General features: G+C 36.7%; 2 protein-coding genes across 8 annotated transcripts; one reads left to right on the top strand and one right to left on the bottom strand.

Moving 5' to 3' along the window:
• Positions 1-1,167: 1,167 nt before the first annotated feature.
• On the bottom strand, positions 1,168-4,517 carry LOC125066077. Its single transcript, XM_047673989.1, has 6 exons — positions 4,343-4,517; positions 4,084-4,217; positions 3,602-3,744; positions 2,770-2,946; positions 2,128-2,232; positions 1,168-1,568 (listed from the first exon to the last, which is right to left on the bottom strand). The coding sequence occupies exons 1-6, from the start codon at positions 4,417-4,419 to the stop codon at positions 1,350-1,352; spliced, it is 855 nt and encodes a 284-aa protein (XP_047529945.1). The 5' UTR covers positions 4,420-4,517; the 3' UTR covers positions 1,168-1,349.
• A 586-nt stretch (positions 4,518-5,103) lies between these two features.
• Positions 5,104-17,789, top strand: LOC125066076 (WD repeat domain phosphoinositide-interacting protein 2). 7 transcript variants are annotated; one of them, XR_007119653.1, is made up of 9 exons: positions 5,105-5,408; positions 6,890-7,051; positions 11,300-11,390; positions 11,477-11,671; positions 11,752-12,248; positions 12,313-12,464; positions 13,136-13,195; positions 14,112-14,192; positions 16,667-16,796. XR_007119653.1 is itself a non-coding variant. In XM_047673985.1 (8 exons), exons 1-8 carry the CDS (start codon positions 5,332-5,334, stop codon positions 16,807-16,809), a joined length of 1,377 nt encoding a protein of 458 aa, XP_047529941.1. In that variant the 5' UTR covers positions 5,104-5,331; the 3' UTR covers positions 16,810-17,789. The 7 variants fall into 7 exon arrangements, 4 of the variants coding, with proteins under 4 accessions (XP_047529941.1, XP_047529943.1, XP_047529942.1 ...); XM_047673985.1 differs by lacking the exon at positions 14,112-14,192 and having other exon boundaries at positions 5,104-5,408; positions 16,667-17,789; XR_007119654.1 differs by lacking the exons at positions 14,112-14,192; positions 16,667-16,796 and adding an exon at positions 16,799-17,789 and having other exon boundaries at positions 13,136-13,391.
• Positions 17,790-17,951: the final 162 nt, after the last annotated feature.

Below are 17,951 nucleotides of genomic sequence, written 5' to 3'. Positions count from 1 at the left end.
CAATAACCTCATACATTCACCATCCATTGACATACAAGAAAACTTATTCTTCACGCTTTTAGTAACGGTATTTTAAATATAAAAAACACGTGGATTTCGGATTATGTTCGGTATATGTCAAACCAATAAAAATTACTAAAATTCTCTATGCCTTAATCTCATTCTCTTTGATTACTAACACAACAGTATTATAGTATAAAACAAAATCGCTTTCCATCGTCTGTCGGTCCGTATGTATGCTTAGATCTTTAAAACTAAGCAACGGATTTTGATGCGATTTTTTTTAATAGATAGAATGATATTGATCACCACAGGAAGGTTCATATGGATAATATAGTAGGGAAACACTGATAATTTTAGAGGTTTCTAATGTGATGACGTAAATAAGCACTTTTTTTGCGCTTACATTGCAAACGCTGGCTGCACTCAACGAAATAGATCAAGATACTATGTACTACAGTATACTCATTAAAAAGATCTACAAAATAGTCCGCGATATTATATGTCTATCTCTTAGGAATAACCTACAATAAACATTTTGTTATCCTTAACTTTTTACGAGAAATAATGGCTTATTTACGAAGCAATTTTAAGCAATACAGAACTAATCCTTATCCTATAATATAAACCAAAATGCCCCTGTACAGGATGGCATTTAAATAAATATTTTCGAAAATATTACAGATTTAAAATGCAGGAAAAGCGGTTTGTATATAAAGACATTCTGAAATTGCACCCGTGCGAAGCCGGCCGCGTCGCTAGCTAAATTAAAAGTATAATTATTATTATTGAGTTACCCGTAAACAGGTGAGTCAGAATTATATTGTAATTATAAAGACGGGTCTAATGCATTAATCATTTATTTAAAAAACTTAAAATATTATGTACATTGTCATCAATAACATTCGATAACATCACAACTTTTCACTTAGACAGTTACACCACTCGAGTTACTGCATAGAGACAAAGCTTTACAGAATAAAAAATACAGTATAATGACTAAAATAAAAAATATATAAATCTAGCAATTAAGTTGACAAGGCACAGTTGTTAAATCTCTGCAAATTTAATAAATAATTATACTATTAAAAAAATCTTTATACAACTGTGTATAAATGTTCTCAGGAGACATTTTATATATACGTCGGACGTTGATAAAAACCAGTTCTTCGGCTCGGTCAGTTGGCGACGGTGAGAAGACCACGACTCTCATTGAGGTTTCGGTAGAAACACAGATATTAAAAAAAATATTGTAATCCACTGTATTTTGATAACCATGAGCAGACATACATAAGTTTTGTGCACTACACGGAAGCTCTGTCCCTGTGAAGTATTAATTTATACGAGTGTCACGCCCGTCTCGCTCGGTCGGGTCGACTCGTCTTCCGGCCGGCGGCCTCCTCCAGGCGGCGCTGCTTCTTGAGCGCGCGGTACGCCGCCACCACGTCCACGCGCACGCGCTCGCGCCGCGCCAGCTCGGCCGCGCCCGCCGCGCCGCCCGCGCCGCCCGCGCCCCCCTGCGTGCCGCCCGCCAGCATCGACGTCAGCAGCAGGTCGCGCCGCCCCGCCTGACGGAGACATGTTCATTTACATTCCTGTCCGATATACCACCAGTGCCCTCGACTTCGATCGTGTTAATCGGATAGGCATCAAACAGAAACAGTAATCCAACAATTATTGATTCAACAGTGTTACCCACACATCAGATATTATACTGCTAATCAGCAACACCTATATATTAGTTATAAGGGACATAACATCAGTTCTAAGATAGTGGTGTAGTGGCAATGTGGAATGGTTAATATTTCTTTTTTTTTACATTAACATCCTGTAAATTTCCCACAGCTGGGCTAAGGCCTCCTCTCCCTTCGAGGACAAGGTTTGGAGCATATTCTACCATGCAGGATGTGGCAGAATTTCGTTGAAATTAGACACATGCAGTTTTCCTCACGATGTTTTTCTTCACCGCCGAGCACGAGATGAATTAAAAACACAAATTAAGCACATGAAAATTCAGTGGTGCTTGCCTGGGTTTGAACCCGTAACATCGCTTAAGATGCACGCGTTCTAACCACTGGGCTACTAACCATTTCTTACAGCCTATATATTAAAAAAAAGAATACTGACCCGGTCGGGCGGCGGCGCGCGGCGCGGCGCGCTGAGCGCGGGCGGCGCGTGCGCCAGGTCGCCGAACTGCACGCGCTCGTACTGCACGTCCGGCCGCGCCGTCTCCTGGAATCGCAAACGGTTGCTTATTGTTTGCTAAAATTTCATACAACTGTAGTCGGTATTGAAGTAAAATGAAATTTAATGTTACCTATAGTATTACCTTATGGTTTTTAATTGTGACATAGGAAGTACAATTTTGCTAATAAATATGCGCAAAGCTCGGTTGTGGAAGTCTTTAACGGCATCTATATTTTTTTGTTCAATTCTACTAACAATTTGACATTTTAGTCGTAATTACTAACATTAGGGCTAAAGTTTAGATGTGTTAGGAATAGTCGAATTTGAGTCAGAATATAATCAAGCTTAGTAGAGTTGGCCCTCTAAGCATCTTGGAAGCTGGAGTGAATAGTATTTAATAGGTTTGCTCGACCCATCGCCGACCACATAGTGATATTGTTATCACAATCTCATAACCAGGGTTGAACCCATAAACGAAATTAGTATGAACAGCAAACCTATTCATTATATTTTTTAACTTATAATATGGTCGCCATCAAAGCACACTTTGCTAATTTATAATATTAGTGATATGGATATAACCTCAGCAATTTTTAATTTCTTGGCTTGCTTCTTTAAATTTTGTTTCTGTGTCCGGGTCATCTTTGGCTCATCTTTTAAAGAAGGATCCTTTTTTATGGCAGCTTTGTGTTTACGTTGTCGCCGCTCACGTAGCGCCGCCATACGTTCTCCCTTCATATCATCTGCTTCCACATCTTGCTGAAAGAAATTCATAAATGTTATTTACTTTAATTTTAATATATATACTCCTCAAACTTAAAAAAAGAGTTCTGTACAAACTGTACTCATGCATGCATATTTATTTTTGCTGTGTCATACTTAAATACTTAAAGTAGGTAATTGTTTTTGAGGCTATTTTTTTTCTGATTATACTTCATATCAAATAATAACCAAAAATATGTGTACCATACTGGTAAAATATTATTTATACATCCAGATCCAAAATTACATATCTGTAACATTCCCGCTGGATTGATATCCCCAAAACAAATAATGACAATAAGATAGTATGTTAAATCTTTTAGACTGTTTACTCAAATTCCAGTATGTCAAGTTTAGAGATAATACTATTTATATTTAATTTAATTTAAAGTATTTAGTATTTTTCTCAGCAGAAGAATATAATATGTCTTCATGAATACAAAGAAGGCCTTGCACAATATTTATTCTGAAGTAACCTATAAAATATTAGATTGAATGTCCAAATATATTGCAATTGGTTTATGTGAATAAATCACTATGAAGTAACAAACAGACAGACAAGAGTTACTAATACAATTTTAATAATTGTTTATATAATAGTAAACATTATTAATTCCTCCTAAGTTACTTTGTTTCTAGTGAATGTACGTACTGGATAATCAAGTTGTTCCATGGGATCATGCAGGGCTCTCATAGTGCTATTGATACGCAGCGAGAAGTCACGACCAGACTCTCCTGGTAGCTTCTTCAAATGGGCTATGGGGTTTTTACCAGCTTTGGAAACTCTCCCATCATCTAAGAAAGATAAACACACAAATATACATTTTTAATTTATTTATTTATAAACAGTATTTCCATAAAATTTAGATTTAATTAATTATAGCTTCAATAATTATCTGCAGGATTCAATTCTGAAAGCATTTTCATGTCTAGGTCATTTGGGCCATAAGCAAAAGTTATTCCAAAATAAAGGTGAGTTTGTTTTCATATGACGAAAACAAATACATGAGCTTATTAGGACTAATTAATCTGCTATTAAGTAGATATATGTTTTTCTATTATTAAAAGTTTGTTTTAAAATAAATGTTGACCAACACAATTCCTAAACAATTTGCTATTAATTTTCAAACAGACCTTTTAATGATATTTTCTTATTTTTCTTCTTTTTATTATGTTCTTTATTTTGAAAGGCAAAGAGCTGCGTTACAGATTTTGGGATAGGTTGTTCGTCTGGATCCTTCGGTGGCGCATTTATTTTACCCTTAAGACTAAAAAATAAAAAATCAATAATATCCTTTAGATTTAAGTAGAGATTAAATCCTTTATTCAGTAAATTTATTTAAAGACAGGAACATGTGATTCTGTATACATAAACGCAAGAAAATAAAATTACCTTTGTAAGCGCTTTGCTTGTTGTACTAAAGGATCTTTGACACCACGATGTTTTTTAGCGGGTATTTTACGACCCATTTTAACTGATCATTCGATATTTTGATTATAATTTATAATATTGTACACAGACTTTGTTATTTACAATGTGTGATTTTTTTGTTAAGTACACAATATACTTAGTTATCTGCCAATGTCATTGTGACATGTATTATTTTTATTTTAGGTTAAATCACAGGTTATAAAAGTAAGAGATACTATAAACTTATAAAGAAACGTCGCAGTTGACTCCTTATCGTATTTTTAAGTATTTTAATATAATAACCAAAAATTTGGTGCTCATAAATTATAAATCAACCATAAATAAAAATGAGTTATTTGAAGTATAAGTTAAGGCGAAGTATATACTTTAGGTGGTTTATCATATTTATCTATCTCTATCTATAGTAAGCAGTGTTGGCAATTTATGGAACCTTTATTTCATACACTTGCAGTAGACAATTTTTTGAGTGAAACTGATATGAATCTTGCCTCTCCTTAAAGTAATTTTACACTTTTCATATTTGACAGATAAATCAAATTGTTAACAATATAAATAAACATGAGCATGTTAATGATTTATAAAAACATAATATAATTGTTTATGTAATAAATAATGAATTATACATGTACTTAATAAACTTAAATATTAAAATAATATAAATACACCTTTAAAAATTGTATTGTCTTTGGTACTTCAAAACGTCAAGGGTGCATCGTACGATAGTGATTACGATTAGCGAATGGATGATTTGAGTTGTGCAGGAGGGGGCTTGTTTTTAGCAGCAAGCAAGGTCGTTCTTTGTGTCAAAAAATTCTACTTGTGACGAATACTTAGTTTTTGTTATTTACAAGGAGTGAGTGACTGTTTGTGCTCAGTAACAAAGGTCGTAGAGCGCGTATGTCGTTAATAGTAATCAATATTTAAAGAAACTCGTAATTTCGAACGTTCCAATGAGTTTGGGAGGAGGTCACAGTACAGAGGGAACAAATGCAGGAGGAATATTTGTCCAGTTTAATCAAGATTGCACGTAAGTACTTTATTTTGTGTTGGTGTTTTAAAAATGAAAGAGAAAGCTGACCAAAGACGAAAGGGAATTTATCGCCCTTTTAAAAGTCGATCAAGTCCAGCTGTGACATCGAACGTCAAGGCTACTATCCTAGAGTCTCTCCGATGCCTATTACTAAAACATGGGCGTACAATTGCGCCTTGGGTAACAAACACAGCTTGCGTTATTGTGCGATGATGCAATATGTCAATGCCAATATTTTCGTAACAATGAGTAAAAATCAGATGTTGTATACAAACAAAAAAACTCACGACCAACAGCTCTCAGTTAGAGCTATTAAGCTAAAATATTTTGTGTTGTTAATTAACACATTAAATAGATCTTATAATTTTAATGTTTTTTTATTTAACTTGATGTTAAAAATTACTTAAACTACTAACTACGAATACGACTAAATAACAAAGCATTTATCTTGTTTAGTCAAATCATGTCATTTTTTAATTATATTATTATTAGTCAATATTAATAAATTTTCAATATAATTTACACCCTAAATTTTGATTTTATTAATAACATTAAATGATTGGAATGACAATGTATTAGGAATGAAATTATTCAGTCCTTTAAATCTAAAGAATATTATAATGACTGTATTTGTATTTTTATTAAAATTCATAAATAATATAATTTTTTATTATAGTTCTTTCTAGGTTATTTTTTCTGTAAGGCAGAGTTGGACAGAACCAATTTCATGAAAAACAATCACAATATTCTTTTTAATTTATACTAATACAAATATACATTATTGAGTTTAATAAGTTAAACATTGTATAGTGACTGTGTATACCTGTTACACAATGTTGCTCATACTATTTTCATGATAATTTTTTTTTTTTATTTAATCAACACAAGAAAACATGATAATAGAAGTAATTAATGTTTTCTTGGGTTGGAACGTTTTGTACAACTTGATCTAATTAAAGGAACTAATATCAGTTTTAAATGCCCATCAAGCTATGGACAGTTTCATTGAAAATTATATAATACATATCATACAACACTTAATAAACACACTTAACTTAATTTATAAATTACCAAGCCTGTATTCTGAAGGTCGGTGTAGTCCATTCCAACTACAGGAGAAGTAGAACAAACGAACAACGACGATATTCACATTATATAATAGATTTACTTCTTAAATAATCAATGCTATTCAATATGGATTTGCAAAAATTTGAATGCCAGCAAAGTTATTATCCGAACTTTGGCAGTAAAATTATAGCAGCTATAAGTAGTTGAGTGGAACAGTGTTGTATGATAACAATGTTTTAATCAAAAATTTTGTGTAGTATATAATCTAGCAGAGATATTAGCAAATCACATAGAATATGTAAATTTAATATTCGTTTATCTACTCCTTTGATTGGAACGGGCTATAGATAAGTATACTTGTTTTATTCTGATGAAATAATAGGCGATTACATGAAATGTATATTTTGTAGGTCCCTAGTAGCAGGCAGTAGTAGTGGCTATCATTTGTTTGCACTGACTCCTGATGATGGAATTGAAGAAATATATGCAAGCCGGTCAGGCCAGGACACCTGTCTGGTGGATCGACTCTTCAGCAGTTCCTTGGTCGCCATTGTTACAGTTTCAGCTCCCAGGTTTGTAACAGCTTACTACATTTATACAGAGGAAAGATTTGTTCATATTTTTTGTTTTGTATGTAGGCAGTTTAGTAAGTTTTATTAGGTTAACAATGTCTGGCCCCTAATTGCTCCAGGCAGTTCCCAATGTAAATATGAATCATCCAGGACACCTGGGTACATGTGTTTGGATGTACCTTTTTCAAAACAAATGAATTTTATTTTAAAGTAATTGTTAACATATTCATTTTAACTTCCTTATAGTAGTTAGTTGCGAATAATACAGTCATATCTTTGCACCTGTTGAAATAACAATGGATTTTGTATACATAATAAAATTAATGTTAACTTTACATATATTCACAAAAAAAGTGAGTATAGTATGAGTATAAATTTTAATTGTAGGAGTAAAATTGATATGGGATAGTTATTTTAACTATATTATATGGATATCAACTTAATCTAAAATTAAAGAAGAATTACTTGGCACATATTTTTCTAGATTTCATAAAGACTAGAATTAATATAGTTTTCTCATTATGATATTATTAATAATTCATTTAAAGCAACAAAGTATATAGTATACGAGCCACGCACACACAAAGTGCCGTTTGTCGTCACGGCATTCGAATTGGTTTTTCGAATAGATGTTACACATCAAAATTAGTTAGATTTATTGAGTATAAATCTGTTCACTACCAATCCATGAAAGCATAACACGTTAATTAATTGATTAATAATAATAATAAACTCAACAAATATATTATTATTTGTATTTTTTGTTGTCATCACTTACAGTTGTCTCACGCACAATAAAACAACTCTTTTACAATTTCTAAATAATCTATTATACGTAAATGAAACTATCCGAAACAATTGGAAATTTCGACATAAGTAATTTTTTATTCGTAATCGTATCTAATACCACTAGAATGTTATTCATCATATATCCGTATCCGTATCCGAAATCATATCCACAACGAAAAGAAGACTTCGGAAGACATCCACTTGTTTAGTTGACATTGGTCATTTTAAAATACATATACATCGTATTGATTGTACATATATACGCTTACGATTATGTACGCAAACTAGTAATTTCAGCAATATTACAGGCATTCGTATTAATAGTTAGGTACATTAGAAAATAAAAGACCGTATATTTATATCTACAGATTGCTTGACTTGATACTGATCGTATTATGTCATTTGTTTAGATATATCTTATTGCAAAGAAAAATATTATGTGGCATACAGGAAAAACAAATTCAGCCAGCTCATAATATAGTATTTACAATTATTGTACTAATAATTCCAAATCTCGTTATGACGTCATAGTGGCACCCTATGTATTAGTACTAAATCGCGAATAGCAATAGCGTCTAATGTTTTCGTTTTAAGTGAATTCAGTTTCCATATCATACTTAAAACCCTTAATACCCAAAAAAAGCATTAATCCGACTTAAAAAAATAACAGCGTTCGGTTTTAAATATTTATTGACAAATTGATGTCAACGCCTTATGACGTTTTAAACTTGATTACTAATACTAGTAGACCTTTATCTTTTACCTTTTATCTCTCGAATTGGGGTTACGCTGTAAGTGAAGTGGAAGGGCGCGTGGGCTCGTCGTGAACTTGGCCGTCTTATTGTGGAGCGCGGACACACCTGCGCGACCCGTGCCGTCTTCCCCGAAAACTTTTATTGGAATACATTATCAGATATCTTCTTGATAAACATCTCCCAAAAAATGTTCTCGTTCGCGTAAACTTATGTATATATAGAAAAAAATATAATTTTTTTGCTCCTTCAAGTTTACCTCAATTCTATGGTAAACAAAGCCCACTTTAGACATAAAAAAGAACATCAAGGTTTAACTAATTTAAATTCATTAATTTAGTTTTAAATGAATAATAACGTCCATAGACTAAATATAAACGAATGTAAAATATATTCGTTTATATAGTTCTCATTAACCTATAATTATCACAAACATAAATAATATCTGGAAACCAATAGGTACCCGTCGACGATATAGGAGTACAGATACATTAAAAGAAGATCATCTTGTATATAGCAATATATTTCCATTAGCAACGCCCACACTCTATGTTTAAATATTGTTGGTATTACGTAGAAACTATTTCATAATAATACGAAATGCTAACTATAAGTGATACGCGTGGCCTTAGGTGTTGGCACGCGCTATAGTTAAATACTTGCTTCAGAAACGTATATTTCGACATATGTCGTGAGTTTGAATTGAAGTAAAATGTATTTTATAAAATTTTTTTTAGAGAATAAAGTTACATTTCTACGTTCGTAGATATCTTTATCGTAATCCAATTGAATTAATCGAACAAGGAAAACGTGACGTCGTATCGTAGTCGAGTAAATACTCACTCGATAAATTGACGTAAATATTGTTATTGCGTTGAAGCGATAAGTATACAAGCGAAATGAATATTTGATAGTTTTCAGTATCACATTCACTTTTTGTCGTTTTTTCCGTTCATCACTTTAATTTAGTCGTACCAGATGAAGTGAAAAAACGGTGTCCCATTGCTGGACATAAACGTGCACTCTTTACGAGGTTTAGAGAATACACTACGTTGCTCTAATTCGGGTTGGAGGATACACGTATGGTCGATTTTCTTACGAAGCACTCAAGTTCCTTTTCCAGGAGCATGAGACAAGTTATAAACACGAAATCACGAGAAAATTTAGTGGTGTTTTTTCGGGCTAAACCAACCAATTTTTGTTTAAGGTTTACGTCATCTAAACTGGACCATGAATACTAGATAACATGTTACTTTTTCACTCGAGCAATTGCTACCCAAATTCCGTTTATCAAGAGTTAACAATTATTATTATTGGATGTTTATGATAACCGAACATAACGACTAACCAGCTCTCAAAATTGTAGATGTACTCGGACGCGTGTATACACGCGCTATTCTAATCATACAAGAAGATGTTTTGATGTGATTGCGCGTGGCACACATTTCGTTACGAAATCGCAAAAAAAATATGATAATCTCTTGTATTTGCGTATGTTTTTGCGCTATCCTTACCCGTTGTTGCCGCATCGCGTCGGTATGTGACGCGCGTGTCACGCGACAGCGTGCTGACGCGTATAACGCGACGGCTCTTAATTGTTATATTCAATTTATTCATTGTTTTCAACTGTATCCACATTTTAATTAACGCAATTTTTTTGTTGCTTATATGAAATATTACATGTAATTTATTTTTAATGTTAAGTTAAGAGTAATATGGGTGAATGAACTCACTTGGTGGTTTGTTTTGTCTGGTATAACCACATCACATATCCTGCTACCAAACAGCAACACTTTGTATTGTATTGTTACGGTTTGAGAAGTTTGTGAGTTAGTCTAATTACAAGCACAATGGATATAACATCTTAGTTCCCAAGATAAATTTCTTACAGCAGGTATATGTCCATGTCCACTTACCAACAGATGGCTCATATGTCGGTTAAAATTAATTAGGCTTAAATAAAAAATAAAATCACCACGACGCAATATTATTTTGGCCCTTAGTCAATTGCTATAAATGTTTCCACAATCTTATCACGAAAACCCTGGATGTGCTTTACAGAATTTTATGGTTTCGGGCTTTTTCATTAGTTTTAAATGGTCTCCACACTACTATAGCAAACATTTGATAAAAATGTTACTAAAGTATAATACAGAAGGAATTTATTGCAATACATTTTACCATAATATAGAGTTAATTCACAGATACGTACGCTAAAAAATATTATTCTTATTTAATTTAAAAATATAATAAGTATAATCTAAAAGTTAGGATAGTGTTGAGCAATTGCAAAAAAACGTAACGAAATGATTTTTAATTCGCTCTGAATTCTCATTTAAATATTCCTATTAAACATCGCTACCTACATTCGTTGCAATATATTTTATTATTACATAAAATGATTTATTGCCTTAAAAACCGATAATACGATACACGTGTGTATATACTACTTAGTATAGTGTATATAATCTATTTCACCTCGTTTTTCCAATATTATTTTGGATTTTCTAATTCGGTTAAACTTATTCTGTCTTTCTATTGCACTCCGACGAATTCGTTGATTAATTTGGTGTCAAGAAAGCTTGAGCTTTCCTCTGCCTTGGTAGGACATATGCAATTTTATGCCAGCTTAACACCTGACGACCCACCCATAAAACGCGAGAAAATTTGTTCTCATAATTATTCATTGGTTTCGTTGTTGTTTCAGGAAGCTAATCGTGTGTCACTATAAAAAAGGAACTGAAATATGCAATTACAGTTACAGTAATACGATTCTCGCCGTTAAGCTGAACCGATCCGTGAGACAATTTTTAATATATTACCTTTTTTGTTTATAAAATGTGGTATGAATAGAGGAAATGATAAGCTTATTTTATTTTTTCAGAGGCTGATTGTATGTTTAGAAGAGTCGCTTCACATTCATAACATTCGTGATATGAAAATTCTCCACACGATCCGCGACACGCCGCCGAACCCGCGCGGACTGTGCGCGCTCTCTCCCTGCGTCGACCACTGCTACGTGGCCTACCCCGGCTCTAGCGCCGTTGGGGAGGTGCAGATTTTCGATGCCGTGCATCTGGTACGTCCAATCACTAAAGTGACCTGCTACTCAAGCAAAAAACAAGCAATAGACGTATAATCTTCGCATCACCCTTTCAGAACGCTAAATGCGTAATCAGCGCGCACGACAGCCCACTGGCGGCGCTCGCGTGGTCCATGTGCGGGCGACGCCTGGCCACCGCCTCCGAGCGGGGCACCGTCATCCGCGTGTTCGCCGTGCCCGAGCGCACGCGACTCTACGAATTCCGGCGCGGAGTGAAGCGCTGCGTATCCATAGCGTGCCTCGCCTTCAGTGCGTGTGGGGCTTACCTCGCGGCCACGTCCAACACGGAGACGGTCCACGTGTTCCGGTTGCAGGAGGGCGCAACGGGCGCCGTCGGCGCGGGTGCGGTAGTGGGCGCCGGCGAGGAGGGCAGCACCGGCGCCGGGCCCGCGGGCGCCGCCGAGGCCGGCTGGATCGACTGGCTGTCGCAGGCGGTGTCGGCCGGCGCGGGGTACCTGCCCGCCCAGGTGGCCGACGTGCTCACGCAGGGTCGCGCCTTCGCCGCCGCCCGCCTGCCGCGCCCCGCGCGCCGTGCCGTCGCCGCCGTCACCATGTAAGTTGGCGAGCGCGCAAGCTCGTGCGCGCGAGCGGTCAGTCAGACGGTCGGCTTGTTGCAGCGTGGCGCGGACGGCGCGGCTGGTCGTGGCCACGTCAGACGGCGTCGTGTACGTGTACTCGCTGGACGCGCAGGAGGGCGGCGAGTGCGCCCTGCTGCGCACTCACCGCCTGCTGGATGCCGGTACGCCCGCGCCTATACACTCGCAAGAAGGTATGCATTGAGCGTTTGCGGTGACGTCGATCGATTCGTTTACTCGATTTAAAAGTACCGAAGCGTTGATCGCTAGCATTTATGACCGGTTAGCCAGTACGCGAGAGCTACCCGTATTAGTATCTAGCAGTGCCAGTACCGGGCGCGGCGCGCGGCGCGGTCTCGTGGCCGCGACCAACCGCCACCGCCCTACATTCAGCCTCTCTCGTCTCCGGCCCTCTTCCTAGTTCCGCTCACCCGCACGCTTCACTTCCTCCGCTCACCAATACGCGCAAGGGACCTACTACCTGTATGTGTTGAGTACCAAGTGGGCCTTCGCAGACTCCCCTTACGCTCTTCGAACTTCTGTGAACAATTATTACCTCACCTCGACGACACACTCCGGCTCGTGCCACCGCCCTTTCACGGCTTCGGTGGACCAACTCTTTATTTTTATTAATATATATTCTAACATACACCTCACATTTTCTCATTCACCCTCATCTTCTAAACTTGATTCATTAAATTCGTTCCATCAATAATATATATACATATATACGAAATTAAGAACATCTTTCCTGCCTTCATCTCATATGTCGATATATCTGAATGTATGTACATACAGTAGTAGCTTCACCTTTATATTATATAAGTATATTTGACATTGTGATGTACGCCCCCCCCTCCCGCAGCCGCGGCGGGCTGCAGTTACGCGGGCGCGCTGCGCGGCCGGCTGCCGGACTCCATGACAGGTAGCTAGCCGCCGCCGCCCTCTCTCTTGCGCTCCGTTTGCCTCCCGTTTAAGTCTACTTCGCTGGCTTCCTTCGACCCTCGTTCCCTGGATCCGCGCTTGCGCTTCTCCTCTCCGCTCCGAAACTATTCCGTTTCGATCGGGCTCGCCGGCCCTTCCTCCGCTTGCTCGACCACTGCCGACGTCCGCGCTCGCCGGTCCTGCGCCGGCGAGGGCCACGACGTCTCACCGCTTGCCGAACTATATTTCGTTAACTGTAGAGTAGTAGACGAACATAGATGTGTGAGTATACGTTTTAATACGAAGACCGAGCGCCTCGTTTCCGACGAAGTACGTCACGAGGAGGATCGGTCCGCCGGTCTCTCACCGGTCGGTCCATCTATACCGCGTCGCAAACGAATCGATACGTGGCGACGAAGTATTCTAACAATAAGTGAATAAACTACCCGTCGGAAATGCTCGTGCTTACGATTGATACCGATATGTAATGTATCGATAAATTATTATTATACAAATATCGATACAAAAGAATTACTCAATCGTAGAGCCTTATCGTTCTTGTTGAACATCGATGTGGTGTTGTGTATATAATTAAAGCTTATCGATTAACAAATGAAGTTGATTTGAAATACTATAGCCTCAACGTATTCAAAGTAACTATTTCCACGTTTAATGGTTCCTAATCTTCGTATAAGTACCGCGACAAGCTATAAGCCCTTGTAAGCCCCAAATGCGTTAATATTATTTAATAAATTGGGTTTTTCGTAGTAGTTGAAATTTTTATACGACTTATTCAATTTTTTTTATATATTTTTTTTGAATGAATACGAAATAATGATGATGCGATCTTCCGCTATGACGTCACTATATGATTTCTGCTATTGATAATTTTAAACAAGATTATGTATTTCTACAAGGTACGAATATTTCCGATGAGTAAAGTTCATTCACAATAGACACGTCGGCCGACACCGAGACTGACGCCAGGCTGGCCACAGGTAAGTGCGTCGACCGATCCTCCGCGCTGTCGCTCGCTAACCGCTAACGTGTTCCGTCCCTACATATATGTCACCTTCTTCCAATTCGTTTGTACGTGACGTCAACTTAAACAAATTGCTAACAATCGAATCGAGCGAATTGAAAAGTATTCGTAATCGATTTTAATGTGTCAAATTATGATTTAAAAAAAATTGGTGCAATTTGAATTGGAATAGCCATAGCTTTCCCATATGTACTCGTTTTTTTTAAATAGCTTTTGCTTTCTGAATTATTTGCCTTGTATGTGAAGCGCCACTGCACTTAGTTTAGCGTATGCACAGTATAACAATTATGTCAAAGTATTTGCATGTTCACAAAATAATGGACGCAAAATGCTATTTACTTATCAAGTGTTCGGTCAGCGCGATTATTTACCGTACTTTATACGTAACTAATCGATCCAATGAAGTAAACAACAAAAAAAGCTATTAGTCTTCTACATATTGGCGTTAACAGATAATTAAAGCGAACACGCTACACAAAGTGAAGTGCCGCCACGATTATTTTTTGTACACAAAAGTTCCGTAGGTTCCGTAGTCACATAGATATCGCGAAATATATTTCTTCTATGTAATTAAACGTGTTATTGGTTGACCTTAATTCTCAAACATAAGATTAGAAACTTATTTTACGAAATTTATTTAATTTTTTTTCTAAAATTTAGATTGTTATGCTGTCTAGATATAAAAACACGCAAGCACCTAAAAATAACTTAAATCAAAACAGATAAGAGTCAAATGCACGAAACATGTCTCCAAAAAGTGATAATATGAAAATAGTATTAACTTTTTTCAAAGAGTTCCTCGTAAACTCCTCGAAAATCTCACTATCATCATTGTCACTGGAGTGTTGCCTTGCTACAATTTTTTTTATAAATAGTATGAAAAACGAGCGTGTCATATTTACGATAACGTCACGCGAGACTTTATTTGATGATATCATTTTAAATATTAGAATGTATTTGTAGTTTTACTCGAATACTGTTCAATGGTACGTAAACTGATGCTGATGGTATCAAGCCTATTTTAAATTAAATCTGTTTTGACCTTAGATCATCTTTTTGAATGAGGAATCTAAAAACAAATATGTTCCAACAATTTCGTTACACGTATAAAAAACTTTGTCATGAAATGTGTTTTGCTTTGACTCTTTTTACAGAAATATATATTCTTGGCACTTGATTCAATGTGACTAACTTGAAGGTCAAGTCATGATGCAATTACATGTATTTGAGTTTGACTTCGGAACTCTACTGAAACTAAGATTATCTCTAGTGAGCTTTTTAAATTCAATTATTAGCCGAATACAAGAATAGTTTTAGGAGACTTGAGAATCGAACACATTAAATATAGACTTCGCACAGGTCTAAATTTAGAAGTCGACCTGAGTGTGTCTTATTTATTATATTCACGCTCAACAAATAACACCAAAACCGTTATAGCACACAACTGTGCATGTTTACAATTGTGCTTTCTGTCTTGTTAAGACCATTTACGAGAATTTTACATAATCCAAAATCCTATTCATTCAAATTATGCAACTTTGTGTAATATTACTTCAGAACATATAATTTACGATACACGTCTGGTTCGTATTCAACATATGACTCGAGAAAGTTGTATTTCAAGTGCACCAATATTAGAGAAATACAATAAAGTTCATACTCATACAATTTTTTTAATTCAATAAAAACTTTATACATTTGTATTAAGGTTTAATTTTATTTGCAAATTAAATTCTCCATGGGCTGGCTCGTAAACTAGTCAGGTGATTGACCTTTTCGCCCTCGTTACACGACGTCTATTGAATTGGTCAGAATAACTGAAGATGAAGTAAAAATGACAGTACTGTAATATTATTATATCGATCGATATCGTTTCTGCTTCGTTTGATGGCTCTACTGTGTTCAATCCTTAAGGTTCCGTCGTGCAGATAGTTAACAGTATCAAAAGCTTTTTTCGTTGTTTTCAATTGAAATTTTTGGTGTATATTTTTTTTTATAACCTTATAATTATTATTTGCATGTTTATAAATTATGATTTCAATATCGTTGATTAGCAACGATGTCGTGTCAATGGTGTTGGTGTGATCGTTGGTATTTGTCAACGCACTCTGTACATACATACATCCAGCTCCACGTCGCCGGCTTCGTGTGATCCTTGTCAGCTTAAGTCCATCTCGCTGACGCTGATTATTGTAGGGGTATTGGAAATCGTTTCCACGAAATGAAGAGACAGGAAGGCATACTCTGATGAGATCAGTTTGATAAAATATTCAACTCCAAGTGGAATTTCTGACGTAATGTTTCAATTACGATACGCCCGCGCTTCTTTTCTTTTAATTTCGTGGTAACGTCAGCGACGAGCTCGCTGGGATCACACGGAGCCTCGGCCGCCGTCGGCTCGGACGCCGCTAAGTGTGCGCGCGTGTGCAGAGTCGGAGCGCGCGCAGGAGCTGGGCGCGGCGCTGGCCGGCTCGCCGCCGCGCGGCGCCTTCGACCTGCGCGACCACAGACACTTCCCGCCCATGCGCGCGTCGCCCGCCACCCCCGCCGCCCCCGCGCCAGCCGACCAGTAGCGCGCACGATCTATTGCAATCTCAGAATGTGTACATTGTATTTAAAATTTTAGAAAAATTTAATCGTATAGATACGCATCGATGACCTCTCTCCCTTACCCGCTCCGAGTTTGTAAAAACTTCGGAGTTCTCCATTGGATCGTTGTTTTTATCCGCACGAGACGATGTAGCCTCTATGACTTAAAATAAAATAAAGCGGTCGGATGTGATAAAAATCGTCAGTCGATCTTCACTTTTCGACGAGAATAAAAAAATAATAACGTATAAGTAAAAAAAAAAAAAATTTACATTTTAAGGTTGTATAAGAAAATTTTAATATATGGCGGGATGACGTGAATTTCTAAGACCACCTGATTTGACTTACTCGATGTGGACGAAGACAACGAGCCATATCGAGGTATTCTGCGTCGCACTGTGTAAGTGCGTGCAGTCAACTGTACATAGCATTCTACGTGTATACTATACGAGGCACCTGTAATATAAACCTATATTATTTTAAATTTAGACTTTGCGATGTGATAGCCTCTAAAGGCTGTTTATGCTGTGATTGTTTCGAATGTATGTCTGATTTTATCGATTTAAAACTGTATGAAGTCCGCTGCATAAAAAAAAATATAATAAAGTTTGTAGATAAAAATATTGCGGCGAGTACAAGACACGTATAATTTTAGTTAAAAAAAAAACATTGCTCACGCTGCTTTACATATCAGAATATGAAATAATTGACGTTTAACTGTTAACCTGAAACTCCTCGGTCGCCCACGTGACGTGGACGGCGGTTGGAGCGGCGCGAGTGCGTCGCGGTAGTATGTGACCACAGTGAAGTACAACACTGCACTATGATTTATGATATATGTATATTGATAATTATATTTTTATTGTCGCTGTCTTCGAACCGTGCCGCTATTTATTGTCTCATCTGATGTTTTAAAACAAAATTGTAAATATTGAATAGTAATAAATATTTTTACAAAACCCAATCCATTGTTTTTTGTTCTTATCTGTACATAGTATACACCAATTAAACTTGTATATTTTCGTCATTATAAATACCCACCTACGCATACCTTTGATAATATGTTAGTCTTAAAGTTGGCAATGTTTTCTCTATCGTGGCTCGCAAAGCACATCAAGCCGTTAGT

Source organism: Vanessa atalanta, chromosome 8 (genome assembly GCF_905147765.1).
Source record: "Vanessa atalanta chromosome 8, ilVanAtal1.2, whole genome shotgun sequence".
Lineage (NCBI taxonomy): Eukaryota > Metazoa > Arthropoda > Insecta > Lepidoptera > Nymphalidae > Vanessa > Vanessa atalanta.
This window is presented reverse-complemented; position numbering and strand designations above follow the sequence as displayed.

What these genes read in the sequence shown, in the direction of transcription:
- LOC125066077 (XM_047673989.1), bottom strand. Translation starts at nt 4,419, where the DNA reads ATGGGTCGTAAAATACCCGCTAAAAAACATCGTGGTGTCAAAGATCCT. An exon ending in CAAGCAAAGCGCTTACAAAG is followed by an intron (nt 4,218 to 4,342) that starts GTAATTTTATTT and finishes TTTATTTTTTAG; the next exon opens with TCTTAAGGGTAAAATAAATG. An exon ending in TGGAACAACTTGATTATCCA is followed by an intron (nt 2,947 to 3,601) that starts GTACGTACATTC and finishes AATTTCTTTCAG; the next exon opens with CAAGATGTGGAAGCAGATGA.
- LOC125066076 (XM_047673985.1), top strand. Translation starts at nt 5,332, where the DNA reads ATGAGTTTGGGAGGAGGTCACAGTACAGAGGGAACAAATGCAGGAGGA. An exon ending in GTTACAGTTTCAGCTCCCAG is followed by an intron (nt 7,052 to 11,299) that starts GTTTGTAACAGC and finishes TTGTTGTTTCAG; the next exon opens with GAAGCTAATCGTGTGTCACT. An exon ending in TTTTCGATGCCGTGCATCTG is followed by an intron (nt 11,672 to 11,751) that starts GTACGTCCAATC and finishes TCACCCTTTCAG; the next exon opens with AACGCTAAATGCGTAATCAG.